Source organism: Bos mutus, chromosome 11, assembly GCF_027580195.1.
Source record: "Bos mutus isolate GX-2022 chromosome 11, NWIPB_WYAK_1.1, whole genome shotgun sequence".
Lineage (NCBI taxonomy): Eukaryota > Metazoa > Chordata > Mammalia > Artiodactyla > Bovidae > Bos > Bos mutus.
In genome coordinates, this window is record NC_091627.1 from 5,485,197 (window position 1) to 5,512,899 (window position 27,703).

Here is a 27,703-nt window from a genome sequence, read left to right on the forward strand (position 1 = left end):
GGCCCTGTCCTGAACTCGGACAGATGCACATGAAGTTGGGTGCAGAACGCATGGAGAGTGAGCAGTATACTGTGGTCTCTCTGTGTTCTAGCTTACTGATACCATGTAACCAGCCTTCCAGCAAAGTCATGATATCGTGCCCACTTTACAGATGAGGAAGCTGAGGCTCAGTGGGGTGAAATCCAGAAGAGGTGAGGCCCAAATCCCAAGAAGTCCCTGGGGCCTCCAGACTCAGATGTTGCAGACCACAGGGACTGGGATGTGCCCACTCAGCTTTCCAGCAGGGCATTCCCCCCACTCTTCCTGGGTGGGGCCCATGATCCAGGCTGACCTCAGGAGGGGAGGAGGAGCCCAGCCCAGAGAGGGGCTATTAATATCCAGAGGCCTGTGTCAGCATCTTGGCCTGGCAAGAGCTGCCGGCAGGTTCCCAGGGCTACAATGGGCTCCATGTCGGGGAGGGCCATGGAGTCCAACTGGACTTTGGCCCAGGAGTGGTGAAAAGTGGGCTTTGGATTGGGTCAACCTTGGGTTCAAACCCTAGCTCAGCTTCCTCTACTTTACTGACCACAGGCACATCCTGCCAGTGCTCCTGGCTTCTCTTTCTCCCTCAGGCGGCTCACTCAGACTGAGACCTGCCCCTCCATCTGTAAGCTGGGGTGACCCAGTTCACCTTCTCAGGCAACTGAGAAGCAGGCACCAATCCTTTATGAGCTCCTACCACAGGCTACACTGTCCCACTTCTGAGCATCTTAGAATTCATTTATCCACTGAATTGATGCTTTCATTGATCTCTTCCTGCTTATAGTTCTGTATAGTTGGGGAGATAGTATATACACCTGTGAAATAACTAGCCAGTTTCCAAAACAGTATATTTTTACCAATAGCCTTATTTTTTCTTATCATCAAATGTTACAGTCTTACAGCAATAAATTCAATGAATACAGATGATATAATATAGGTGTAACCCTGGACTTCCTTGGTGGTCCTGTGGTTTAGACTCTGTGCTTCCACTGCAGGGGGTACAGGTTCCATCCCTGGTCAGGGCACTAAGATCCTACACACTGCATGTTGCTGCAAAAAAAAAAAAAAGAAATTCTATTGCCTGGGTGCCACGCCTGTTAGCATGAGAACGGTCAGGTTACAAAGGAATTCGCACTTCTCATTTCCAATTATTGAAATGTTTTATGACAACCAAGTATTACTTTAACAATCAGAAAGAATATCTATTAAACTGTATCTATGTATAGCAAATACAGAGATAAACAAATATGCATTTAAAGTATGACTGTATTTATATATCCTTTTAACCTCTCCCTTTCCATATAACAATATGGACCTGGCAATGTCTCCATGACAACCCATCAGTCTTCAACCACTGCTTGGTATTTTTTCATGTGGCTGGGCCAAACTTTGTAGAAGCAATTCTCTGTTTTTAGACATGTAGATTGTTTCTATTTTGTGACTGTTCAAAACTATTAAGTATTAGGTGGCATAGCCATCCTTACACACACACCCCTGTGCACTGAGGCAGAATGTAAATAAGTGGCTATAGCAGCGAGTACCAGATAAAACGGTGTTTGGATGCAACCCCGTGAGATCTGATGAGTCAACCTAAGCCACCTACTGCAGCGCCCAGACCCAGAAAACCAGGACAGGGTCAGAGACACTTCTAGCCAACATGGCAAGTCTAACCACACTCTTCTAGAGCCGAGGAAGAAAAGGCTAGAGTGGTGACATCACCTATAAGGCCACAGAGCTGATCAAGCAAGACCAGAGTTAAGATGTGGGCTGGCCGATCCCTATAACTCTGAGCCAGAAGGCTGTCTTCCCAGCCATGAGTTTTTCCGTTTCCCACAGTTTTTCTGTTCCCTACCCACTTGGCCTCATTTGTCACTCACTCATTCGCTCTCTCCCTCTTCGAACATTTAATTTTTTTTTTTTCTGACTTTGTGGCAGGAGGGATCTTAGTTCCCTGACTAGGGATTGAACCTGTGCCCCCTGCACTGGAAGCATGGTGTCTTAACCACTGGACCACCAGAGAAGCCCCTGGAACACTTTTTGGGGTCTGCTATGTGTCAGGCCCCCCTCCCCATGCAAGACCAACGGGCAGGACAAAGGTGGTCGCATGCCTGCAGACCACCTGGCCTCTCTGAACCATCGCCTCACCTGGCCCTTGGTCCATATAACTTCTCTCTTCTAGCACTGTCCGTTACTGAGAGAGGAGTGTGTGGTGTGCAATGAAGTGTCTCAGGACTCAGCCTAAAGTCCTTGCCCCAACCGCTTGGCTACACTGCCTGTCACTTGAAGGCAGGAGAGATTTTCTGGCAACATCCTGGGGCCTAGAGCTGTTTATACATCATAGACCCTTGTTATTCATTGTCTTTAAATGTTTAAGATAGATCAGCTGCTACTACTGAGCTGATAATACTCAGTTATGATATGATAAATATGATAAATACTACTACTATTTATCATTAACTTGTACTTAACATTGCTCCTTGGCAGACTCAGAGCTAAACCCGCGTCTCAACTGTTGCCGCAGCTTCATAGGCTTTTAGTCCCTGAGGCACAAACGAGAACACCAGAGCTCAGAGGTGAACGGGTTCTCTCTGAATCATTGCGTGAGCCAGCAGGATACCTCGGAGTTCAAACATCACCCCAATACCCCTTACCTTCTCCTGCCCTTTAATTCTCTCCTTGGTCAGTTTCCTTTCTAACACGTCATACACTTACTTGCTCTGCATGGGTTTAGCAGAGTGAGAGCCCGTGAGGCAGGGCCTGTTGTCTGTTTGTTCCTTTGGGGGCACAAGTTGTCCAGGGAGCCTGGAATCTAGGTGGTGTTATTGCTTAGTCGCTCAGTCGTGTCCAGCTCTTTGTGACCCCATGGATTGTAGCTCGCCAGGCTCCTCTGTCCATGGCATTTTCCAGGCAAGAATACTGCAGTGGGTTGCCATTTCCCTCTCCAAGGATCTTCCCGACCCAGGGATCGAACCCACGTCTCCTGAATTGGCAGGCAGATTCTTTACCACTGAGCCACCTGGGAAGCCCATCTGGCACCTAGTAGCTCAATAAACGTATATGGAATGACTGGCTGGCTGGGCTCTGATCTACAAATCTTGCTGTTAAAGATAGATGGCCAAGCGGAGGCGGGCTATTTGGGGGTGATGGCCCCAAAAAGAGGAGGGGAGGGGTGAGAAGCTCCACTCTGGGGAGAGGCAGAGCTGGCGGGGAGAGGAGGGAGAGGCAGCCTTGCGAAAAGCATCTTTCATCACCGCCTCCCCCAACCCCGCCAGCTCCCGCCCCGGATCGCTTTCTCAGTTCGCATTTCCAAGGCCGCTCCTGGGTTATTTCGGTCGGGAAACCTGATCCTTCGCTGGGTTTATTTTAGCACCTTGGAGAACTCCCAGTGCCGCACCCGATCCGAGGCCGCACCCAGCCTGCTGACCACACCTCCGTCCCCGTTGCTCGCGGCGGCGGGGCGCGCGCGGGGAGCCGGGCCGAGCAAGCCTCGGAGGCGCGGCGTCCGCGTCCTCCCGCACCTGCGGCGCGCGGGACGGTGATGCCCAACCCCGCCGCCGCGAGGATGCCCGGGCGGGGTGGGGGCGCCGGGGGACAGTGCCAGGTGACCGGTGGCAGGCACCAGTGCTCGCTGCCCAGGCCGCTGCCAGGACCCGGGCGCCGCTGCTCCCTCCTGCCGGGACGGGGTACGTTCGAGAGACCTGAGAAGGCGTTTGTTGCACCGAACTGCGGCTCCGATGGCGAAGCCGGGGACACGGACTGGCCCTTGCGCTCCAGGCTGGAAGAAGCAAGCCCTCCCCCGCCCTCCCTGCTCATCCCACAGGCTCATTAAGGATCCTCTCCAGCCCCAAAATAACATCCTGCACGCACACGTGCACAGACATGCACACTCACACACGCCCCTACGGCCCACCCACTCACACCCCAAACGTGCTCCCCCCTACACTCACCGTCACACACACATCCGCACAGACACACACTCTCACCCACAGACACAGGGGCTCACATCCACCCCCACGCATGAACGTGCGCCATCGTGCACACTCACACAGACATACACTCGCACAACCAGCAAACTGCCCTCTGCACTCACACACTCACACACTTGTGTGACATACATCGTCACACAAGGCACACACCTCCATACACAATATACACACAATCTCATCTGCACCCACACCACTTGTGGTCACTCACATGACTACACACCTCATACACACACCCACATGGACACACGACGTACATACCCCTCCCAGACACAAAAACGCACCCCACAGTTATACACAACTGTCACATATACCAACTCACACTGTCACACACACCCATTTACACACACAGTCACCCACACACTCTGCCTGACACACCATCACACCCCTCACACCCCTGGAACATGCATCCTTCACCCTCCCCTCCCCAAGCTCGCTACTGGACACGCTCATCAAAGCAACTTACTCATATACGTCGTAATTTATAGCAATCAATACTTACTCATAACTGTTTCAAGTATGAATTTGTACCTATTTATTATTCATGTTAATTAATACCTCCATTCATCATTCTTGGCATCTCTGGGGCCCACGGGGATGTGAGTGCTGAGGGGAGCAGGTCTGTTGTCTGTCTGGGCCCTGGCTGTGTTCCCTGGTGCCTTCTGAGCGCCCAGCCCAGGTGTCCAGTCAATATGGGGGAGGGAATACACGGGCCTGAGATGGTGGGGAGGCCAGCTGATCAGACCTAGAAGAAATGTGTGCCTGAGCCTTTGGCTGGAAATATTTGCGGCCACCCTAGACACCTGGCTTTATGCAAGGCCCCATGACGCACATTTGCCCCTGCAGAGAGAGTGAGGCTATCACGGACCTGGGGGCCAGGAGGCCTGGCTTCTAGTCCTAGAGCCCTCCCTGTGTGACCTTGCCGGGCCCGTGTCTCCCTCTGTAGGGGAGGCTAGCTCAGAGCCTGCTCTGAGATCCTAGCTGTGCCGGCTTGGCCAGTCTGAGCCCACTCCCTGCAGAGGTGAGGTGTCTCAGTCATGCCAGGTGGGCCCTGTAGCCTCCTCACCTCTTGACATGTCCCCCTCCAGCCACCTGCCTGGCCCACCAACCCTGCCTGCCTGTCTCCCAGGTGGACATTTCAAGCCTCACCATTGGCTTCCTGTCTGGTCCCGAACAGTTAAGGATAGAACCCTGTCTCCCAGGGCAACAGAATTCCAGCACTTAACATTTCCATCTGCAAAACAAGGGCTTTCCCACCTGTGAAATGCCTTTCTGTTCTCATGATGACTGCACCCTTGAGGCTGAGAGCCCTTGGAGGACCAGCTGTGGCCTTGTGGATGGTGCCTGCAGCCATGAAATTAAAAGACGCTTGCTCCTTGGAAGGAAATCTATGACAAACCTAGACAGTGTATTCAAAAGTAGACACATCACTTTGCCAACAAAGGTCAGTATAGTCAAAACTATGGTTTTTCCAGTAGTCATGCATGGATGTGAGAGTTGGACCATCAAGAAGGCTGAGCGCTGAAGAACTGATGCTTTCAAACTGTGGTGCTGAAGAAGACTCTTGAGAGTCCCTTGGACTGCAATGAGATCAAACCAGTCAATCCTAAAGGAAATCAACCCTGAATATTCATTGGAAGGACTGATGCTGAAGCTGAAGCTCCAATACTTTGGCCACCTGATATGAAGAGCTGACTCATTGGAAAAGACCCTGATGCTGGTCTGAAGAGTGAAGGCAGGAGGAGAAGGGGACGACAGAGGATAAGATGGTTGGATGGCATCACTGACTCAATGGACATGAGTTTGAGCAAACTCTGGGAGGTAGTGGAGGACAGGGGAGACTGACATGCTGCAGGCCATGGGATCACAAAGAGTCGGATGACTTAGCAGCTGAACACCAACAACTGCAGGGAATGCTGGTGAGAATGCCTGCTACATCGAATCCCCCAGCCTCCAGGTCTCAGAGCCATTGAGGGGTTCTATCCACTCCTCCTTCTTCATCAGGCCTCAGTATCCTCATATGTGGAATGGGCTGGTGATGGGACTGGCTCACAGGGTTGTCATGGAGAGCCATGAAGCTGATGCATGCAGAGGCCCTGGCTCCAGTAATGTTCAATGAAGAGACCCTGCATTCAGCTTTCCTGCAGACCTGGGAGGGCTTTGGACTCATTGACACTGTGTTAAAACCCATCTCAGGGTGTTCCCTGGTGGTTCAGAGGCTAGGACTCTGAGCTCCGCATGCAGGGGGCCTGGGTTTGATCCCTGGTCAGGGAACTGGCTCCCACATGCCGCAACTAAGGATCCTGAGTGCCGCAGCTGTGACCTGGCACAGCCAATGAATGTGTGTGTGTGTGTGTGTGTGTGTGTGTGTTTATATATATAAACCCAGCTAGGTGGGGTCAGGCTGTTTCTCCCTCTGGTTTGCTGTGTGATTTTGGGTTTTCACAACCTCTCTGGGCCAGCGTGCTGCAAACTGAGGGACCTTGTCCTCCCACCAACGGCACTAAGAGCTCCTAAGTTGCCACGTTGGGGAGTTCACCATCCCCGAGGAGGAGTTGGGGTTGTGCCTCCTGACCTCTGCTCTTTCCCCTTCACCGGTGACATCAACACAGAGGAGTCTGGGGAGACTGAGGTCTGAGGGGGGCATGTGGGCGTCCCCGTGGTGCTGGGCACATCACAAGCAGATGACCCCTCCCTCTTTTCTGCTGACGCCAGCTTTTCAGTCTCGTGTGGAGGCCTCATGGGCCCTCACATATGCTGAGACAGCCGTGGGTCTGTGCCCAACACCCACAGACTCCAGAAAACGCTGAGCAGGAAGCAGGGCTGTGTGGAGAGGCAGGAGGGCTGGAGGGCCCGAGAGCTAGGGAAGCCACCGGACCTCAGAGGGCCCGTGGGGAGCCGGGGTAGGGGAGGCAGGTGTGGGCTGGCCCTTTCAGACCCTCCATCGCTCAAGGCGGGCCCAGGGGTGCCCGTCCTTAGCTCAGAGCCTGGGAAAAAGGCCCCCAGACACCACCTGTGCTCTCCCTCTGCAGAACTGGCCCTCAAACTAGCCCGAGACAAAATACAGCCTAGGAGGTGACGTGGAAGAGGAGGCATCTCTGGGATTGAGGGTCAGGGGTTTTCTATTTTTTGCTCACCCCATGGGCACCCAAGCAGTCTTCTGGTGGGACTTACCAGACACAGGGTTTTCTAGCGTCACTTCCCCCTGGGCTCAGAGGGGGCTGGCCCCCAGGCAAGGGGGGAGGAGGAGATAAGTGGGCTTTGAACTTGGCCAGATCTAGGGGCATGCAGACTCTGGAAAACCATGGTCACCTGACCCATGGGTCTCTCTGTCCAGCCCACCTCCTGGGGCCAAGGGGGTCGGAAGAGATAATATCTGCTCAGTGGTGTGGTGGGCTTCTCAGGTGATGCTAGTGGTAAAGAACCCGCCTGCCAATGCAGGAGACATAAGAGATGTGAGTTTAATCCCTGGATTGGGACGAACCCCTGGAGAAGCAAACGGCAACCCACTCCAGTATTCTTGCCAGAAGAATCCCATGGACAGAGGAGCCTGGCGGGCTACAGTCCAGAGGGTCGCAAAGTGTTGGACATGACTGAAGTGACTTAGCACGCACGCATATGGACACGTGGTGGACACCTTATCGTCATCATCATGAACGCAGGCCAACCGAGCCCAGAACTACAGGGTGTAACGCCACTTCTAAGAGGCATCGAGGACACTCGACTCTTGGAAATCATCTCCGGGGGCCTGGCTGCTTAGTAGACACTTTCGGGTTCTGACTTCTGTTCTTTCACGTAGGATGAGCAAGAAGAGCAGGCTTCCCCTGTGGCTCAGCTGGTAAAGAATCTGCCTGCAATGCAGGAGACCCAGGTTCCTTCCCTGGGTTGGGAAGATCCCCTGGAGAAAGGGACTGGGTATCCACTCCCGTATTCCAAGCACTAGAGCTGATAGTGTGGGCAGATGAGAGGGACACCCCCAAAGTTAATATCTCTATATAAAGTGAACAGCATAATAAATAATTCACCCACCAGCTGAAGTGGGTGAAGGCTGAAGTGCATCCAGAAGGGCAGGATGTTCTGAGGAGGCCACGAGTTCACAGCAGGGAGAGGACACTGTGGGTTGAGGCTGGGAAAGCTTCTTCCCAGAAGTGGAAATTTACACGGGGTCCCTCAGAGCCCTGTGGGGTTCCTCCCTTCTGGCAGTAGGCAGATCCCAAGGGCCACCACACCTTGGTCTCAGTCAGCAGGACCAGGAATAAACCACTTCCTAGCTGATCTGGAAAGGGATGCCCCCTCATTAGGCTCAGGGCCCATGGCAGTCATCGGGACAATGGCAGAGGTGCGGCTGGGCGCGACGCAGTGGCCACCTCGACTGGCCATTTCCTGCCTGTGGCCCAAGCTGGTTGCTGGTATGAGATGGATCATTTGGCTGGCTGATCACCCCTCAAAGAGGACCTCAGAGTGGTGGGAACCCTCTGCTCCTCCAAATCCTGCCCTCACTGTTGTCAGGATGCTCTGGCTGGAACCACCTGCCCTGTGCCTTGTGGTGGGCAAAATCATGGCAGAAGGGCATGGCTCTAGTGTGGCTACCAGATTTTCTGATGTCACAAACCACCTGGCCATTCCCCCTTTTCCTGGTGGCAGTTCCAAGGTGGGGGTTGGGGGTAGGTGGGTCCTGGTTCGAAGATGCTTAGAGAGGTTAACAGTGATCCCCCCTGTCCAGGGTCAAACCCCTCTAGGACCTCTTCTGCACGTAGACCTCCCGGTCTCAGCTGGGACACCCACCTGGGTGGGACTGGTGGGCAAGTCTTGGAAATCTCCCAGCTTTGGATTCCCTAGGCTCTGTGAAATACACACGATAAGCCTCCCATGGGGGCGCTGGCTGATGGTAAATGAAATGACTAGGCTTGTCCAGTGTTGATCACAGTTGGGGCCCAACAGGCCCTGACCACCTGTCGGGGTGCCTAGAGGCCCAGCACAGAGAACAACACAGGGACCTTTATCCCTTCTCCCCTCACTCCCAACCTCCCAGCCCTGGAGCCCTCCCCCAGAGTCCTGTGCTGTCTCAACCAGCCAGGCCAGGGCAACGCCCACCTCCCACCCCTCCGCCTGCCCAGATCCGGGGAAAGCCCACTGAGTTCAAAGGGCACGAGGAGCAGCCCACCTGGACCGGAGACAGAAGCCGAACTACACTACCCAGAATTCCCGGAGCTAGCCAAAAAGGAAATGTCGTTTCTGCAAGGAGAGGCTCGGCTCCCCCAGCAGCTGCAGAGACAGCGAGGGAGCGAGAGGGGGGCAAGGGGTGGGGGGAGAGGATCACCAGTGGGGAGGAGGGCTGTGTGCGGGGAGCGAGGGTGGAGAGCGGGGCGGGCGGCGAGGAGGAGGCGGCGCCCGCTCGCCCGCCCGCCCGCCGCCCCCTGCGGACCTGCACCCCCGCGGGGCCGGCGAGCGGGCGGCGGTCCCTGCGTGCGCTGCGCTCCCGGCTGGCGGCTGCGGGCGGACTAGGGGCCAGGCCGGCGCAGGGGCTGAGTTTCTGCAAAGTTTGACCTGGTTGCCTTTCCGATGCTGCAGCAGAGCGAGGCAGCGCGGGGCGCGCCAGGCGGCTGCGGCGCGGCGGCGGGGCTGAGCGGCGACAGCACGCTCACGATGATCATAAAATAAAGCAGGCGAGCGGGGTGGGGGCGAGAGAATCCCGAGCCTCACCCCTCCGCCCCCGGCCACCCCCGACCCCCGACCCCCACCCGCCGGGCAGCCCCGAGCTAGGAGGACTCGGGGGCCGGGGGGGTCGTCCACGCCGGCCCCCAAACCCCTGTAGAGCTAAAGGACACTTCCCCGAGAAAGGGGGTGGGGGCGCCCCCAGGACGTACCCGTTGTGAGGTCGGGGGCGTCCGGAGGGCGGCAGCCCGGGCACGCGGAGCGGCCCGAGGGGCAGGTGAGTCGGAGGCGCCGCCCGGGTGGGGGCGTGCGCGCCAAAGTTCCCCGCCGGCGGCGAGCGCGCCGGACGCGCGGGGATGGGGGGCCACTCGGGGCTGGCTAGAGGGGCATAAAAGCGGCGGGGCAGGGGCACTGCGCCCTTCAGGAGCCTGGGGAGCCCCGGCTCGTGAAGGGGCGTGCGTCCGACCTGACCCGCCTGTAGGGTGGCCCTGCGCCCCCCGTGGTGGGGAGGGCCCGGAGGGAGTCTGACCAGGAAGGGGCGCCGGCAGCGAGGAGGTGGGGGCAGTGCCAGGACCCAAAGTCCACGAGGCCCACTGCAGTGCCAGGCGGTGGCCTCCCCCTCCCCGACCCCGCCTCCGGGCCGCGAGGTGTCAGCGGAGATGTCACGGGCGGCGATTATTCGCTGGTGCGCGCGGTCGTGCGGCCGCCACTGACGGGGCGGGCGGGTGTTGGGGGTGGCCGCCGCCTCCGGGGAGACCGCCCAGAGGTGCGCGGTCAGCTCCGCAGCCCGCGCGCCCCGCGCACACGCGTCGCCGCCCAGCGCGTCCCCCGCAGCAAAGTTCGGTTCAACTTTGAGGCCGGCCTTGACGCCCTGTCCCTTCCACCTCCCCCTCCAGGTCCTCGGCGGCCGCGGCGAACCAGGCAGCGGCCCGAGCGCAGCCCCGGGGCCCCCCGCACGGCGGCGGCGGCGGGCGGCGACAGCGACAGCGGCGAGGGGACGCGGCGCGCCCGCGTGGGGGCTTCGGCCCGCGCCCGCGAGTGGGCGCCGACGGGGACCCCGCGGGCGGCCCGCGCCGGGCGCTCGCCCTCCTGGAAGCCCCCGAGGGCCCCCGGACCTTGGACGACTGAACAGAAACTGCTCTCCCATTGATTCGACCGGGCCGGGCGAGCGGCCGGGTGCGTGTGCCCGAGCGCGTGCGGAAGGCAGAAGGGCAGGAAGTCGGTCTCTGGCAGCCAGGGTGGCGGCACCGCGCAGGGGACGCAGCCTTCCTTATTTATGTGTCTGCCGGCGTTTGCCTTCTTCGCCCGAAGACTTCAGGGAGCGTCTCGGAGCTGCGTTCCCCGCGTGTGAGGCACGGGAAGGGCTGGATGTCTGAACAACATGCTTATCCATTAACCTCCAAACTTTCCTTTTTTTAACCCAAAGAATATCGGTGATTTTTGTTCACTGCTCGCAGAAGAGAGAACCCAGGGCCCTTGAAATGCAGCAAAATCCTTATTTATAAAGTGGCCCCGCGGTAGTGATATGCGAACCCCCTGGACTCAGTGAATCTTCTATCCTATGGATATCGGTCTTGGGATTTGAGATTAAAGAGCTGTACCACTGTCTGCACTGGGTCCGGCGGCCTCCATCCTGTCAATGCCCAGCTTCCCTGGGACTGCTGGTCTTCCCTGGAGATCAGAGTGGTCCTGTGTGCCATGGGCTGCATTCAGAGCATCGGAGGCAAAGCCAGAGTCTTCCGGGAAGGCATCACGGTGATCGATGTGAAGGCCTCTATCGACCCCATCCCCACCAGCATCGATGAGTCCTCCAGCGTGGTGCTCCGCTACCGGACACCCCACTTCCGTGCCTCGGCCCAGGTGGTCATGCCGCCCATCCCCAAGAAGGAGACCTGGATAGTCGGCTGGATCCAGGCATGCAGCCACATGGAGTTCTACAACCAGTATGGGGAGCAGGGCATGTGAGTACTGCTCAAAAGCAAGCTTCGGGGAGGGGGCCGCTGAGGGGGGGAGAAGGGGGGGAGGTGGGGGGTGGCTACAGAGGGGTCTCTCCAGGGCCAGAGGGAAGCATGAGGCAGGCGTGGAAGTGCTCTCTGAGTCCTCCTCGGCCAGGCGACCTAGAGGGCTTGCCTGTTGATTCAGATCCGGGTCACAGCTCTAGGACCTTCCCTTCCACTGTCCCTGGTCCCCCCAGGGTTCCCATCTCCCTCCCCGCAAGATGCCCAGGAAGCAGAGGGACACTCCATCGGGTGCCTCTTTGGCAAAGCAGGCGTGCTGTCCCGGGTCACTGGAGGGGCAGGGGCTTGGCCTGGCTCAGGCCTCCGCCAGCCCACGTGGTCATAGTGGGCACTCAGGGAAGGAGAGATGGGCTTCCACAGCCTCCAGAGTTAGCGTGCAGGGCTCTGTGTTGAGCCTGATCTTGTCCCCCTGCATTTTCGGAGGCACATCAAGACCTGGGGGGATGCTCTGCTCTGTTCAGGATAGAGTTTTGTTGGAGAGGGTTTTAGAAACTTGGTTTGCGTTGCAGTGCAGTGTTCTCTCTCTCTGGGGCAGCAGGCCACTTTCTGTGGACCTCCATCATCAGTGTGCAGAGGGCTCCAGGGGGCCCCTAACAGCTGAAAGGAGCCCACTGGCCTCTTCTCTCCAGCCCGGTCTCTAGAATGTCCTCAGGGTAATGTAGCGCTTGGTGAGGCCTCTTAGGATCCTGGCAGGTGCCCTGATCTTAGAGATGGTCACCCTGAGTGTGCAAAGAGCAGTGGTAGACAGAGAGGGAAGTGACTTAACTTGAAGGGGTGCCTAAGACAGGGCGATGACAATAGCTGTTTCTGAGCACGAGGAGGCTTCTGAAGGCACCAGGCAGCCCCCCAACTAGACCCCTGGGAGTGGCCATGGATGCTCGCCCACAGCCTCTCTCTCGGGATCCACCCCTGCAACACACCTCCCCCGTCCTGTAGCAGACTTGCCCTCAGACTTGAAACTGATTTAAGAACCCCCGGAGCCACCTGAAATTAGAGAGGATGGGGAGGGGACACCAAATCTTGTGGCTTCTCCACCTGTGACTCTGATGTTACAAGGGCAACAGGAAGATCATGGAAAAACTGAAAACTAGGTGTAACCACGGCCACCCCGAGAGGCACGTGGGCCATATCTGGACACTCATCGGCTCCCCTCTGTCTACCTGACATCTATGCTCTGGTCTGACTCTCCAAGTGGTTATTAAACCAGGCGGGGTTGGCGGCGGTGGCGGGAGATGGTACTGACTTTCCATCCCAAGAAGGGAAATACGCTTCTTAGTTACTTGGTGTGGACCTTCCCTAAGAAGTCTTAAGCCCAAAATATTCTCAGGCTTTGCAGGGCATCTGGGACAACTGGCAAGACACAAGGGTTTTTCTAGGCTTTTAGGCTAAGCTTGTTTTCTTCCCGAGAAGGAATAGGGAAGTCAGAGGGTCCTTCTGAACTTGGAAAGTTCCGTCCTCCTGTGAGCACCAGGAAGAGGAAAGTTGCGGAGGGTTGAAGGGACTGAGTTTTGCTGTGTGGTGGGGAGGGAGCAGGCCTGGCCCGGAGCCTCGGTTTCCCCACCCGTGAGTCTTCAAGGCCTTGGGCTACCTCTGGTGGCTCCAGGTCCGTTCGGGCACTATGGCTGGAGGCAGGCCTGCGTCAGGAGACCTGAGCTGACCTTTCTCTGTCTGTGCCAGTCCTTGGTTCCTGGTTAGAGGAACCGAGCGCACACCTAGACTGCAGTCAAGCGGACCTGGGCTCCAGTCCAGGCTCTGTCACTTTCCAGGGTGTGACCTTAGCCACTCTGACCCTCGGTTTCCTCGTCTGCAAATCGGGGCCAGTCATAGGCCTTGCAGCATGGGCTTATTGAGTTACGGGAGGTGACATTGGTCAAGCTCTCGGCCCTGCGCCAAGCCCACAGTAGATACTTACTGCAGGTGACTATTGTCTGTAACGCTGTCGTTACTGTGATGATCCTCCTGTCAGACAGGGAGTGGGTGACGGGACCTGTAAAAAGAATTGTGGCTGAATTCAGATAGATGTAAATTACTCCTCGTGCTGAATTTTCTCCCCAGCCCAGGTCTTCCTCTTTCACACAGAGCCTATTCCCTGACTTAAGAATTTAACAGTTAACAGTGTGAGTCGCGTGATTTGAGTTTTCAAGTGGTTGAAAGCCGTTTTCCTCATTCTGTATGTGTTTCCTTTTGTTCTCTCCCCTTCTCGGAACACATCTCAGCGTAGGGACCCCTGTGTCCTACGGACCTCCTTATCCAGGGTCCACTGAGGTCCCGGTGGAGATGGGACCAGCCCCAGAAAAAGAGCAGAGTTGGAGGCTCCCTGGAGGGGCAGGAGGGACTGGCCATTAATGAGTTCAGTCTCTGGGGTCAGGATGACCCCAGTGCTGGCTCTGGGGCCTCAGCAAGTTGCCTCTTGGAGGTTAGGCTTTGCCATCTGTGGATGGGGAGTTAGAAGTGCCTGTAGGCTGCTGGGAGGATTCGAGGAGAGGACAGCTGTAGGTGACTGCCCTGTGGCTGAAATGCACAGTTGGAAACTGCTTGATTATTAATCAACAAAACTGTATTAAGAAACTGAATTAGCAAGTAGCATGGTTCCTCTGGCCGGTGGGGAGGCTCTGGCCTCCAGGAAAAGCCTGGACAGCTGTGCCTGCTTGAATACCAACGGAAGCATTTTGTTTTTGCTACGCAGCATATGGGATCTTCGTTCCCCAACCAGGGACTGAACCCACGTGCCTTGTATTGGAAGCTCAGAGTCTTAACCACTGGACTGCCAGGGAAGTCCCAGATGGAAGCATTTTGATGGGATGGAAAGACTCTTCCCTATCCCAAACCTCCTGTGATAACGAGGCTTCTTCACTTTTTTAAGCCCCGTGATGTGAAGGAAAGTCAGGGGTGGTGAGAGGTGGGGTGACCAGTGGCCTCAGGCTGCCCGGAGCTGCCCCTTAACTTTGCTGGGACTGGGGCTGTCCTGCGCGTTGCAGGATATTGAGCAGTGTCCCTGGTCTCTACCCACTCAATGCCAGGAGCCTCCCTCCCCCAATCCTAACAGCCAAAAATGTCTCCAGACACTGCCCGATGTCCCCAGAAGGGGTGAAAAGTCACCCCTGGTTGAGAACTGCTGGGCTAGACCCAGGCAATTTGAAGCCTTAAAATGAAGCCCCCCTGGGCTTTAAAGGCCTGGGGAGCGGATGGCCAGGTGCAAAGGTTAGGTTAGGGTTTCTGTTCTTGTATTAAAAATATTAATTCCAAATACTTAACCAAAACCCGTAATACCCCCAAACATTATCCCTGCTTGAAATTAATCTCTAATCCAGGAGGAGAACCCTTTTGAATGACATTGTGGGTTGGAAATGTTTGCAGTGAAACAATGCCACACGCCAAACCCCAGTAATGCCCCAGCTTAAAGAGGAGAGCTAGAAAATGGTGAGTTTCTTGTGCCAGCTTGAGAGGATTCTATATCGTTTGGGGTTCAGCCCACATTGCTTTAAAAGCTACCCCCCCAAAAAAAAATACTGTTGGAGACGCCTGCCTCCACAGCCCCGTCCTCCGCAATCCTTAGCCGCCACCTGTCAGCTGGCACAATCTTCCAAGTGACAAGTCCCAATTTCTCCCTTGTGTGTGGGACGCTTCACATTATCCCTAATTTGCCCTCCCGCTGGAGCCCCCAGGGAATCTGGCTCACGACCAAAGTCAAAGTCAAGGCCGGCTCTGGCTCCAGGTTTTGCCAAAGGGCAGGCTTGGGGTGAGGGGAGGAGAACAGCTCAAGACATGGGGGTCTCTCTGGATTGACAATGCCACCTGCCCGTGCCCTTGTTCAGCAGGGCGTGGCCCCCCAGCTCCACCATCCACAGGTACGGCAAGCTCAGGCCAAGTTCCCAACCTTTATGAGCCTCACTGTTCCCATCTGTGAAATGGGGTTGTTGAGGGACTAAATGAGATAGTGCCTGATGAGGACTCAGCACAGTGTCTGCGTATACAAAGCACTGGTTGCATAGTTGCTATCCCTACCGTAACTAGCATTCATTCATCATCAATTACACAGCGCCCGGCAAGGAATCAGCACAGATTGCTGTGTTAGAGTCGTTGCTCTTCTTCTTTTGGGTTCGGCTTCCCATACCCGCCTAGAGCATGGGAATCTCTGGCGATGAGACCTCTCAGGGTTTTTGCAGCCAGACCTGCGATGACTTGAGCAGGATGACGAGGCCAGTGGGAAAGGGCCTGGCGGGGGTGGAGGGGCCTCTGCCTGGCTCCCCGGTCTCTCTCTGGTCTCCCAAGGAGTCCAAGAGGTCCTCACTGATGCTGAGGCTGGGGCTGCTCAGACCCGAGGCCATTTGCCCTAGGAGGCTTGCTCTGCTCCAGCAGGTCTGGGGCCGGGTCAGGAGGCATGGCCTGGTGACCACGTGGCCTCTTCCTGCGGCCTGGGCCTGCCGGGGGGCCGGGCAGAACAATTGGGGACGGTACTTCCTCTCTGCACCCGGAAGGCGGCCTCCCCCATCTGCGGGGCCCTGGTGGAGGCCGGAGAGGGAAGTCCTCGTTTCCAGGCTTTGGGGTGGGAGGAAGTTGGGGGCGGGGGTACTGCCCGACCCCAAAAGAACTGCCCCTGGGCCGGCCCCCGCCTGGCGATCATGCCCACCCTCGCCTTCTGAGGGCAGAAAACAGAAGCTGGCGTCTCCCGGGCTGTGCGGGGAGGCACCGGCCACCGCCATGATCAGGGGAGTGGCAAATGAAATGGGGAGATGCTTTTTTTCTCCGCTGGTAGGATCTGGGTTAAAAATGGAAAGGATCGGTAATGCCCGGTGTGGGGGTACAATGTGGGCAGCTTCTGGAAGGTGAGCTTTCAGAATTATAAGCACACGGGGCCTGCAACTCTGGTACTGTTGTTGGGGTTCTTTGTGTCGCGGACATGCCTGAATGAACTTTTTGGCCAACCCAGTAGTTCTGGCGTCTCTTAACAGAAACTGAGCCCCTGGCCTGGTGCCTGGCAGGTAGTAAGCACATAAAAATGTCTACTGAACAAATGAGTCAATGAATACATGAATGGAAGGAGCGGGGCAGAAAGGACGTGTGTGCGGGCAGAAACTCCAGCCCCGGCCATCGTGGCAAAGAGCCACGAACACCCCCAGTGTCCTGTCTCCAGGGCAGAGTATGGCGAGGCTGCTACATAGGACGAAGAGGGGCTCGCATCAAGATTCTGTCACTAAAAACCGAACATATACTGGGTATGTGCAGGGAGAAAGCTTCACAAGGATGTTCACCAGAGTGGGGTGTGGTGAGTAACCTTGCCGAGGAAGGGGGCGGCCCAGAAGGCAGGATTCACGTTTCTCACTTTGGGTACTTCTCTATGGCTTGCTTTTTAAAAACAAAACAAAACACAGCTTTTAAAACTGAAAACTGAAACAGGTGCTGTTGGGCCCTTTCCCCACGTGGCAGGCCCTGGGACTGCGGCCTGGGCAGAGGGAGTGGTGAGGTGGGAGGAAACAGTGCCCACAGGAGGGTCACACCTCTGGTCTCTGGGCACCTCTGGTTTCCTTCCCTCTCTACCCACAGGCCTTTGAGCACAGCCAACTTCGGGCTGGTGGCTGGGCCTGGGGCCATAGGGTGACCCTCCCCAGCCTCTGTGGGTGCCCTTTGGCACAGCCTCAACCCCTTCTCTGGCCTGCAGGGAAGGCCTTTTGTAACCCCTTCAGACTCACTCCCCGTCAGTCGTACTGCTTGGAGCGTCTGCACGCTGCAGACTGTGTGTGCACGCGTGCAGGCATGCACCTGGGGGCCCTCAGCTTCGCCTGCATCTGACTTTCAGGGCCATGGGGAAGAGGGGTCACGGCAGATTTAAAGGGGTTGGAGGAAGGAAGTGTGCCATCCATTTTGTGTTTTTAAAGATCACTTGTGTTTCAGGGAGGAGAGCTTGGCAGAGGGCAGGAGGAGACCTGGGAGAGGTGAAGGGTTGTGGCCAGGGACGAGGCGGGGGGGTACGGGGGGCAGTCTGGAGGTGAGGAGGGGGCAATCAGGGATGGATTCGGGCGTCCAGAGGGTGCAGGGCCTCCAACATCGCCAATGACCGGGTCGCCACGGCGGGGTGGCCAGCGCCCGTGGGGGTTCCTGCAGACGTTTGTTGAGTGGCTTTTGGATGGCGCTGCAGAAGGAGTGGGGTTTGAGGGGAACTCAGGAGTCTGGCTCAGATGTGCTGCCAGCAGGCCCCAGAAAGCATCTGCAGCCCGGCTTGAAGCTTGGACTTGCCTGCCGTCCTCTGCTTTCCCACACCTCCAGGATGAGGGCGGGAGAGTGACGGGAAGTGGGCCAGTTTCCTGGGCGTGGGCACAGCGGGGTCCTGTGCTCTGAAGGGCCCCCGGCCTGGTGCCTGGCTCCACGGTTACCACGTGGCAGTTCTTAACTTTTGAACAACTTTCACTTTGTGCTGGTGCCACACATCCTGTGGCCACTGTCGCCCTGAAGACCTGTGTAGGCCGGCGAGCAAAGGGGGAGAGGACATGGGGGAGACCATGTCCCCTGCTCCCCTGTGGGAGGCCTGATAGGACCTGCCCTGGGGTCTGGACAGGAGGCGCTGGGCAGAGATGGGCGGTTGCTTGTGTTCACAAATCCCCCTCCTCCACCTAGATCTGGTGCTGGCTGGGCATCCGTGTGGACCTGAGAGCCTTGCCCAGACCTTTCGGTGACATCTGTAGCTGTACTGTCCTCACCTTGCAAACCAGAAGGCTCAGGGTGTGCTGGGAGCGGAAAACCAAGGGTCTGCCTCGAAGCCCGAGGTCCCTGCAGAACAAACAGGAAGTCTTCAAGGCAGGAACTGTATGAAACTACTCCTTTCAGAGCCCAGATAATGTGGAAACATAAATGAGGTCAGAAGGCCTCAGGTCGCATCGGGGCTGGCCAATCCGTTAGTGTGAGAGGCACGCCTCCCTCGGATGTTCTCCGGGGGTTTCCACGTTTTGCTGTTTATCGCGTACCAGGTGGTATGTGTCGACAGGTTTAATCATCACAGAAACCTGGAAGGTGGGTGTGATTACCACGGTGGACCCATGTGGAGCTGACAGCTGTGACTTGACCAGAGCTGGTAGCCAGGGTGGTGCTGGCCCCGGGCTGGCCCACATCCCTCAGCTACTGTGCCCTTACCCACGCCGCCTCGTACCGCCTCGACTCGGAGACTGGACCGAGACCACAGCTAGCTCAGCTGGCCTGTGATGATGTGAAAACAGACGCCCTTGGCCCTGGTTCTGAGTAATACGCCACGTGAGACAGGGCTGTCTGCTCGCTCATGGGGACGTCACCCGTCTGTGACTGAGCCAGCGCGTGGGCATCTGGGGGGGCTGGTAGGGGAAAGGGAACCTGAAGCTTTGGGGTCAGAGGCTGAGACACAGAGAGAGGGGGGCCATGCGGGTACCAAGCCCCACTCCCCCAAACAAGCCAGCTCTTAGGAAGTGAAAGGGGGCCTTTGGCGAGATGGCTTTCTGCCTTAAAAAAACCCAAAAAACAATTTTTAAGAGTGAAACACCATGAGAAGGTAGAGTAGGTGCCTTCCAGGAGGCTGGATGCAGGTGGGACACGGGCTTCTGAGAAATTCAGGACAGGGACCCTGACCCTCTTCTCTGGTCTGTGGCGGCCATCCCCCTGGGACAGCTGAATCTCCAGGTTCACAACTGTGACCTCCTTCCTTGGAGTCTGACGAGCTCAGGGCCCCGGGCTGGAGATGGCCTATGAGACAGGTGTTACGTTAATTTGTGACCTTTTTAATGAAATAAACAGAAAAATTAGCAAAAATCACATTCCTAATTATCCCTCCAGTAGTGACCACATTTACTAATTGCTAACATTAAATGATCGGAGAAGGCAATGGCAACCCACTCCAGTACTCTTGCCTGGAAAATCCCACGGACTGAGAAGCTTGGTAGGCTGCAGTCCATGGGATCGCTAAGAGTCAGACACGACTGAGTGACTTCACTTTCACTTTTCACCTTCATGCATTGGAGAAGGAAATGGCAACCCACTCCAGTGTTCTTGCCTGGAGAATCCCAGGGACAGGGGAGCCTGGTGGGCTGCCGTCTATGGGGTCACACAGAGTCGGATACGACTGAAGCGACTTAGCAGCAGCAGCAACATTAAATGCTACATCTCAGGAATGCATTTTTAATTATGATTAAGTTATACGTGGGCTTCCCTGGTGGGTCAGTGGTAAAGAATCTGCCTGCCAATGCAGGAGACGCAGCTTTGATCCCTGTGGGAAGATCCCCTGCAGGAGGAAATGGCAACCCACTCCAGTATTCTTGCCTGGAAATTCCCAAGGACAGAGGAGACTGGCGGGCTGCAGTCCATGGGATCACAAAGAATCATACACGACTGAGTGATTAAACAAAACAACAAAGATATATATAAAATTTATCATCTTAACCATTTTTAAGTTCAGGGGTATTAAAAACATCCACTCTGTTGTGCATCTATTTCCAGAAATTTTTCATCTTCCCCAACTGAGATTGCACCCGTGGGACCCTGGCTGTCCGTGCCCCTCCCCTAGCCCCCGGCAACCACATCCTGCTTTCTGTCTCTGAATCTGAGTCCTCGAGGGGCCTCATATATGTGGAATCACACAGTGTTTGTCCTCTTGTGTCTGACTTATTTCACTTCGCATGACGTCAAGGTTCATCCATGTTGTAGCGTGTGTCGGAATTTGCTTTTTAAGGGTGAATAATATTCCATTGTAATGGACAGACCACTTTATCCATCGTCCAGTGATGGACACTTGGGTTGCTTCCACATTTGGGCTACTGTGAACAGTGCTGCTGTGAATAAAAATACATTTTGTAATATATATTCTGGAGAGAACTGCTAGTGTACACAGGTGCAGAATTCTGGGGGCAGAGCGTCTGGTGTGGCAGGCGCCCAGGTCTCACTGCCCAGCGGAATCACTGAGGAAAAAGACCCCCACCCGCAGCTTTCCTTACTTTATCTGCCTAGTGGGGTGGAGGTGATTGTTGGTGAGTCTCTAACGGGTGGGTTCCCCGAATGCTGCTATCCAGCCACACGTGTCCTCAGAGTGACTTGGGACAGGCCAGTGTCCTCTTCTGTCTGAGAGCTATTATTATAGCAATAGCCATGGCGACAGGAGTGCCAGCAGACACCAGTCACTGGCCTTTGTCCTGTGCCCTGCCCTGGGCTGGCATGTTCCTGCCTGAATCCTTCCGTGACCCCAGGTGGGACAAGGTGATGAGTCTGGGGCCCAGGGGATATAGGGACTTTGCTCAGGTGTCACACCAGTGAGAGGGTGGCTGAGACTTTGAGCAAGTCCAGTAGGTTTCTTGAGTCTGAACTCCACAGACAGCCCAGCCGCCTTCTTCCACCCCAGGAAGACTGAGACCCCTGAAAGCAAGATGGGCTGACCAAGTACTGCTGGTACTCAGCTGGGCCTGAAGCTGCAAGTGCAGGTTCCCCGGCAGCTGCAGCAAGGCCAGGAGGCATTGATTGTATAGCTGGCCCGGAGGCAGGGACTGAGTGTGGTGTTTTGAGATGGGCTGTTCAGGTTTTCTTGGTTCTGCTGCTCCGAAGATGGGCTGACTGGGTGGGAGCAATTCAGGCCATACTGTGCTTCTTCTTCTAGGCTGACATGAGCAGAAAGAAGGGGGTACTACCTATGATGCTGGCCATGCTGGGCAGGGGGCCAGGGAGCCCAGACCCACACGTGGTGGAGGAGACTTGGAGGGGAGGGGACAGAGTCTGAGCGAGGGCTCTGGGCACTGGTTCCTGTGCCTTTGGTCCAGGTGCTAACACCAAAGCTCAGGGAGCGCAGGCATTTGACCTAGGTCACGTGCTGGTCAATGGAGGGACTGGAATCACTCTTAGAAGTGCTGACCTCACAGCCACTGGGCCCTGAATCTTCCTGTCAGCCCCTAAAGCAAGAGAAAGAAACTCCCTGCCCTCTGCACTCCCAGGCAGGGTGCCCTGATGTGCTGTGTGTTCAGGAGAGGCCCCTCGACCCCCAGCCTCTCACGATCAGTGGCCTCTGCCCTCACTGAAACCACAGGGCTGCATGTGGCTGATCCACCAGCCACCAGGACCTGGGGTGGGGGGCACAGCGTATGTCAGGGCTCCCCATTACTGTGCGCTGCCCCCAGGCCCCTCCCTGGGACACATCCCCTTGAGGCCAGGGGCAGCCAGGGCTTCCCAAAGTCCAGCCCCTGTCTAGAGTGGTTTCCGGGGTGGGGAGGGGGGAGACCAATCTGAGATGATGCAAGAGAACAGGATGTGGCTTTTGGGGGGGGTGCCAGGTCTAGGGGAGCCCCAATTCCTTGACCTGATGCTGGGGTGTCTGTTTCCTGTCGGCCCACCCCAAGAGGTGAGCCCCCAGGACAAAGGGATGCAGACCAGCCTGTGGCTGGCTGGTGATGTAAACTGCCTTCCCATCCTCAGGTCCAGCTGGGAGCTCCCGGACCTCCAGGAAGGCAAGATCGAGGCCATCAGCGACTCGGACGGGGTGAACTACCCGTGGTACGGCAACACCACAGAGACCTGCACCATCGTGGGCCCCACCAAGAGAAACTCCAAGTTCATCATCAGCATGAACGATAACTTCTACCCCAGCGTCACGTGGGCCGTGCCCGTCAGTGAGAGCAACGTGGCCAAACTGACCAACATCTACCGGGACCAGAGCTTCATCACGTGGCTGGTGGCCACCAACACCTCGACCAATGACATGATCATCCTGCAGACCCTGCACTGGCGCATGCAGCTGAGCATCGAGGTGAACCCCACCCGGCCCCTGGGCCAGCGCGCCCGGCTCCGGGAGCCCATTGCCCAGGACCAGCCCAAAATCCTGAGCAAGAACGAGCCCATCCCACCCAGCGCCCTGGTCAAGCCCAACGCCAACGACGCTCAGGTCCTCATGTGGCGCCCCAAGTTTGGGCCGCCCCTGGTGGTGATCCCGCCCAAGCACCGGTAGCGGCCGAGGGCGCCCGCGTGGTGACACCCGGATGAGGACACCGCTCAAGCGACCCCCCACACGGACTCTGTGGTCATTCAGCGAAATACAACCTTTCTACCTTCTCTGGCGGGGCGGATCTCACTGTGCGAATGCCCCTGGGATGGCCCCTCCCCACCCCGCCCCGCCCCCGCCCTTCTGGCACCTGCTTTCCTGGGGGAGGGGGAGGCCCAGGCAGGACCGACCCCTCGACGTGCACCGTCAGTGTCGCCCTGGGTCTCCTTTCCTCTCCTCGCAAGTTCATTCATTTGCAACAGACACCCTGAAACAACTGCTTTTTCTGTTCTTCTTCTTTTTTTTAAATGCCTCTTTACGAGGTTCAGGGTCTGAGGAGGAGCTGGTGATGAGCCTGGTGGGTGCGGCGGGCCCCTCCAGGGGAAAGACCCACCCCCCTGCCCCCGCCCCGTCCTCCGTCATGCGGCCTTATGTAGACTTGCTTTGCCAAACTTTTGCCTTAAGCTGATTTTAAAGGAAAAAAAAAAAAAACCCGGAACAAAGAAAGCAGGATCTCTTTTCTATTGGACTTTGTATCTTCTGCCAGAGGCGAGGGAGGAGGGGATGGGGAAAGAGAGAGATGCCCCCAAGCCCCTCCTCCTGGGTATTGCCCACGTGGTCGGGGGTGCCCAGGTAGATCTAAAACCAGCTGCTCATTCTTTCGTTTTAGCTGAGCCGAAACCACAGACCAATTCTGCCCCGGAAGTTCCTTCTCTCTGCCCCAGGTAGAACCCCATCCCCTAACCACTGCCTGCAGAGAGGGCTCTGAGCTCTGAGCCGGAGGTGTCCCACCTGTCTTTTCTGGAGCCAGAACTTGCCTTGGGTGGGGCTAGGAGGAGAGAGGGCGGGTCCTGTGAGTTGCAGGTAAGAATTTCCAGCATCTTGGTCCTTGGATGGGTCCGTTGGCACATCTCAGCTTTTCTCTTTCATCCACACTGGTCCCCGATGCCTGGAGGGGGCCAGCCACCCTACCCAGCTGTAGTTCAGAGGTAAGAGGGCCTGCACCTCCCTGCAGCATCTTCTCAGGGGACGCCCCTCCCAGGTACTCTGGGGGAGGGCTGCAGACAGGCTCTGGGCACTGCAGTGCTGGAGGTGGGGGCCCCCACAGATGGGCATTCCTGGGTCTGGGAAGGCAGAAGGCAGACCCCCACCCCCACCCCGCCTCCGCTGCCTGTCCTCACAGAAGGGAACGAGGGCCCTCTGGGGGCCCCAGGACCTGGTCCTGAGTGACGCCAAGCTGTTTTTTTTTTTTTTTTTTAACAATGTCTGCTGCTTGCAGGAGCTGAGGGACACCCAACTGAAACCCTCTTCCTCCAAGCTTGCCAGACCCACAGCGACGTCACCTGGGTCCCTCATTCTAACGGATGGTAATCAAGCACAGAAAACTGTCAGATGAGTGAAATAAGGCATTTCTGCTGCAGATGAGCCACTTGGAGGAGCCCCAGTGACCGTGGGAGGGCGTGGGTCACTGAGTCCTCGTTCTGCTCCTTTATCCGTGGGATACTGCGTTTATTCAAGGGGTGCTTTACTGTCCAGCCATCTCCCGAGCCTGCTCCCAATGGGAGGTGAGCAGCTCTCCTGGAACCACTGGACGGGGGGAGAACTTGGTGTGGCTGGCGGGCCACCTGGTGCTCGGGGACCCCTGTCAGGCCCCGGGGTTGGGGGGTGGTGGGGGGAGACAGCCAGCTTCCCTTGGTGTGTTTGGAGGGAGGCCTGCCACCCAGAGAGGCCACAGCCTCCAGCGAGGGGGATACGAGGCCCCCTACCCTGGGGACAAGCTGTGGAGGCGCCGGGGTGGCCAAGTCCGGCTGCCGTGGACGGGACCTGGCCTCTAGGCGGCTAGGCCCTTCTCTGCACTCAGGTCTTTCTTGCACTAAAAAGGAGAGAGGGCTCTGGGCGAGGGGTCAGGAACCACAGCGCTGCTTCTGGGCTGGGCCATCGCTGAGGAGTTCTGACTGGGGGAGGAGTGGTCCTGAGCTGTTCGGGGGGTAGAGTCTCCCAAGCCCACTCCCCCTGAGAGGGAGCAGGGCCCTCTTGGAGGCCATCACTGCTCCGGCTGCCTCCCCCCTACCTCCATGCCTACTGCATGCCTGGGCTCCCAGTCAGCTTGCTGCCTGGCTCACTCCCCACCCCCATTCTCTACCCCTCACCCCTTTTTCTCTGCCCCTCCCGGCCTTTCTAAAGAGAGGGCTGGGAAGACCCTGGGGAGGCTGGAGGTCCAGCTAAGGATGCTCGACTTAGCCTGGGTCTGGTCCCTCAGCCTCTCGGATCAGGAGCACAGACCCAGGCTTCTCACCTGGGCTCCCCACCCCTATCCCTCCGGTGTCCCCACTCCCCGGCGTGGACACACTCCTTCAGCAATAAGGACCGTCCGCCGTCGTGGAGAGTACTGTGAAAGCAAACCAGTGCACTTACCAGGAGGCACAAGACTCTTGAAAAAAAAAAATGTACCGTGAACATTTTTAAAACAACAGCAACAAATACAAAGAGAAATAAAATGGAATTTTAAAGTAGGCCTGGCTAGGATCTGGATGTTTCTGAAGCAGTGGGTTCATTGGCAAGGGGGCGGGATGGTGTTGATGGCTCTGTATTTCCAGCCTCGCGGGTGAATGTGTTTGGGGGTGGGTACATGGCTGGAGCCTGGGGATTCTGGTGCTAAGGGCCTGGGATGAGAACCCAGGAGAAGGCGGGTCACTTTGCCGACGCATCCTCTGTGGTCCACAGCCTGGGGACCTTGGTTCCTCACCCACAGCGCCCCCGGGTTGGAGCAGGAGATTGGAGATGGAGCTAGGACTTGGGGGCAGCTTGGTTTTCTGGCAAACAGTAGAAAGTGTGTGACAGGAGGGTTGGTGTGTGGACTGGGTCCTTACACACAGATTTGCAAACCCATCTTCACATGGAGACACAGCTGCTAAGTCAAGGTCAACCGAGGACAGGGCCCTGCATCCTGCCCACACCTGCAGCTGCTGAAAGGGGCTGTGTGGGGCCAGAGCACTGATCCTAAATACCATCTTCTATCAGAACTTTCTTATGGAAGTATGGGAGCTGGGGCAGCCCAGAGGTCCTGGAGTGGGTGTGGGCTCTACAGGTGGGCCATGGACTCAAGGCCATTGTCGAGCACCCCATTCCACTGGGGTTCTGGGTGTTAACTTACTGAACCCTCTCTACACCCCAGGTGTTATCTTGGTCCTCATTCCACAGATGGGGAAGCTGAGGGAGAATGCAAGTGGATAAGCTGCCCAAGACCACGCATCTGGGGAGCAGCAGAGCCAGAGTTTGAACCCCACCCCAAAACTCCGCTGCGTGCTCTCAACAGTGCGTCACTGTGGCACACACATTTGGTGCCCAATAATGGTGCCTATCAATAACAAGGCCCTGCCAAGGGACTCCCTGGCGGTCCAGTGGTTGGGACTCCGCCTTTCCACTGCATGGACCGCGGGTTCGATCTCTGGTCAGGGGACTAAGGTCCTGCTGGCCCTGCTGGGCAGCCAAAAATTAAAAACAAAACAGAAACAAAGAAAACAATAAGAAGGCCCCCCTGCTTGTGGCTCAGTCCATCCTGGGTTCCCCAGGCAGGAAATGCCTTCCTCCCCCGACAGGAAGTCCCTGTGTGGTCAGTTCTCTGGGCCACGGTGAGCCCGCTGGGTCCCTGCCTGGGAGGGGCCGCCCGGTCAGCGGGCTGCAGAGATCCCGGGGCCCCGTTCACTGTGGTCGCTGGTTTGGTGTCTTCCTGGGCTTGCCGCATTGCAGCATCCCAACGGCACTCTGCATCCTGTCTCTGGGGTCTGAAACACCAGAGCAGGAAATTGCATAATGGGCCTGGCCGCCCTCCACCCAGATGGCTTATGGGTGGTGCAGTTTGCTGTCGTGGTTTGGCTTTCGACCTCAGAGTCAGCTCCTGCGCTCTGCCCATGAGACCGTGGCGTGCGTGTGTGTGTGCTTGGACGTGTGTGAATGTATGCGTGTGCACGTATCAACAGACAATGGGGGGCGGCCCTGGCTCACGGCAGGAGGAAGCCGGGCTGGACCCCATCAGGGTCTGCAGTTGCTCGGACATTCGAATCTTCACGCTGACATGCGAGGATGCTCAGATGGCTGCCTGCGTTTGAGGGTGACATTTGGGAGGAGATTGTGCAGGGGGAGCACTTATGAGCATACTGGATTCCAAGTGGCATTTCGTCACTCGGTGGAAGCCTCCAGCCTCTCAGGCTGATAGCAGGTTAAATTTAGAAGCCCCAGACTGGGGTGAGACACACACCCGGCTCCCACCGGCTGTTGTAGCGTCCCACCCCCCAGGAGCCAGGGCGTGAGGAGTCGGCTGTCTGGACCGGGCCAGGCCCACCTGCCCCAAGACACCAGGGAGGAGCAGGTGCGCCAGCCCCCCACACCCAGCCTGCCTCCCCCTCTAACGCCACTTTTGGGTACAGCCCAGCCTCTGCTCTGGACAGAGTCCCTCCAGTTTGGGCCCTGAGGCCTGGAAAAAAGAAAGAGAAGTTGCTCAGTTGTGTCTGACTCTTTGCGACCCCATGGACTGTAGCCTACCAGGCTCCTCCATCCATGGGATTTTCCAGGCAAGAGTACTGGAGTGGGGTGCCATTGCCTTCTCCAGGGGATCTTCCCGACCCAGGGATCGAACCCAGGTCTCCCTCGTTGCAGGCAGATGCTTTACCGTCTGAGCCACCAGGGTTTCCCTTGTGGCTTGGCTGAGGCCTAGAGGAAACCCCATTTGGGTCCAAGAGGGAGACAGCTTTTTGTCAACTGCAGAAAGCCAGAGGCTGGTGATACTCTCAGGCCCCTGGACATTTCTAATGGCTCATGTACTCACTCTCTCCTTGGGCTTGTGTGGTCTCTTGGTCCTTATCTATCCTGCCTGAAAGGCCCTAAGGAGACTGTTTCTCTTCTGGTTGGGATCTGGGCCCTCAATTAAGGCAAACGTCATAGGTATGGACCATAGTGTGCACACACTGTCCACCGAGGATCCATCCGAATCATCAGTAGAACGAAATCCCACCAAGACGGGCATCTAAAGAGCGAACACTTGGTCTGCCACCACC

At 56.9% G+C, this 27,703-nt stretch overlaps 1 protein-coding gene and 1 long non-coding RNA gene across 3 annotated transcripts; one reads left to right on the forward strand and one right to left on the reverse strand.

Annotated features, from left to right (window-relative positions):
- Positions 1–646: 646 nt before the first annotated feature.
- Positions 647–10,007, reverse strand: LOC138989813 (uncharacterized). The gene is made up of 4 exons (XR_011465954.1): positions 9,872–10,007; positions 5,262–5,348; positions 4,563–4,749; positions 647–1,071 (listed from the first exon to the last, which is right to left on the reverse strand). It is a non-coding gene; the product is annotated as an uncharacterized lncRNA (long non-coding RNA).
- FAM78A (family with sequence similarity 78 member A) lies at positions 9,376–25,163 on the forward strand. Of its 2 annotated transcripts, none has more exons than XM_070378827.1 (3): positions 9,376–9,936; positions 10,556–11,620; positions 22,088–25,163. In XM_070378827.1, the coding sequence occupies exons 2-3, from the start codon at positions 11,358–11,360 to the stop codon at positions 22,614–22,616; spliced, it is 792 nt and encodes a 263-aa protein (XP_070234928.1). In that variant the 5' UTR covers positions 9,376–9,936; positions 10,556–11,357; the 3' UTR covers positions 22,617–25,163. The 2 variants fall into 2 exon arrangements, with proteins under 2 accessions (XP_070234928.1, XP_070234929.1); XM_070378828.1 differs by lacking the exon at positions 9,376–9,936 and adding an exon at positions 10,068–10,214.
- Positions 25,164–27,703: the final 2,540 nt, after the last annotated feature.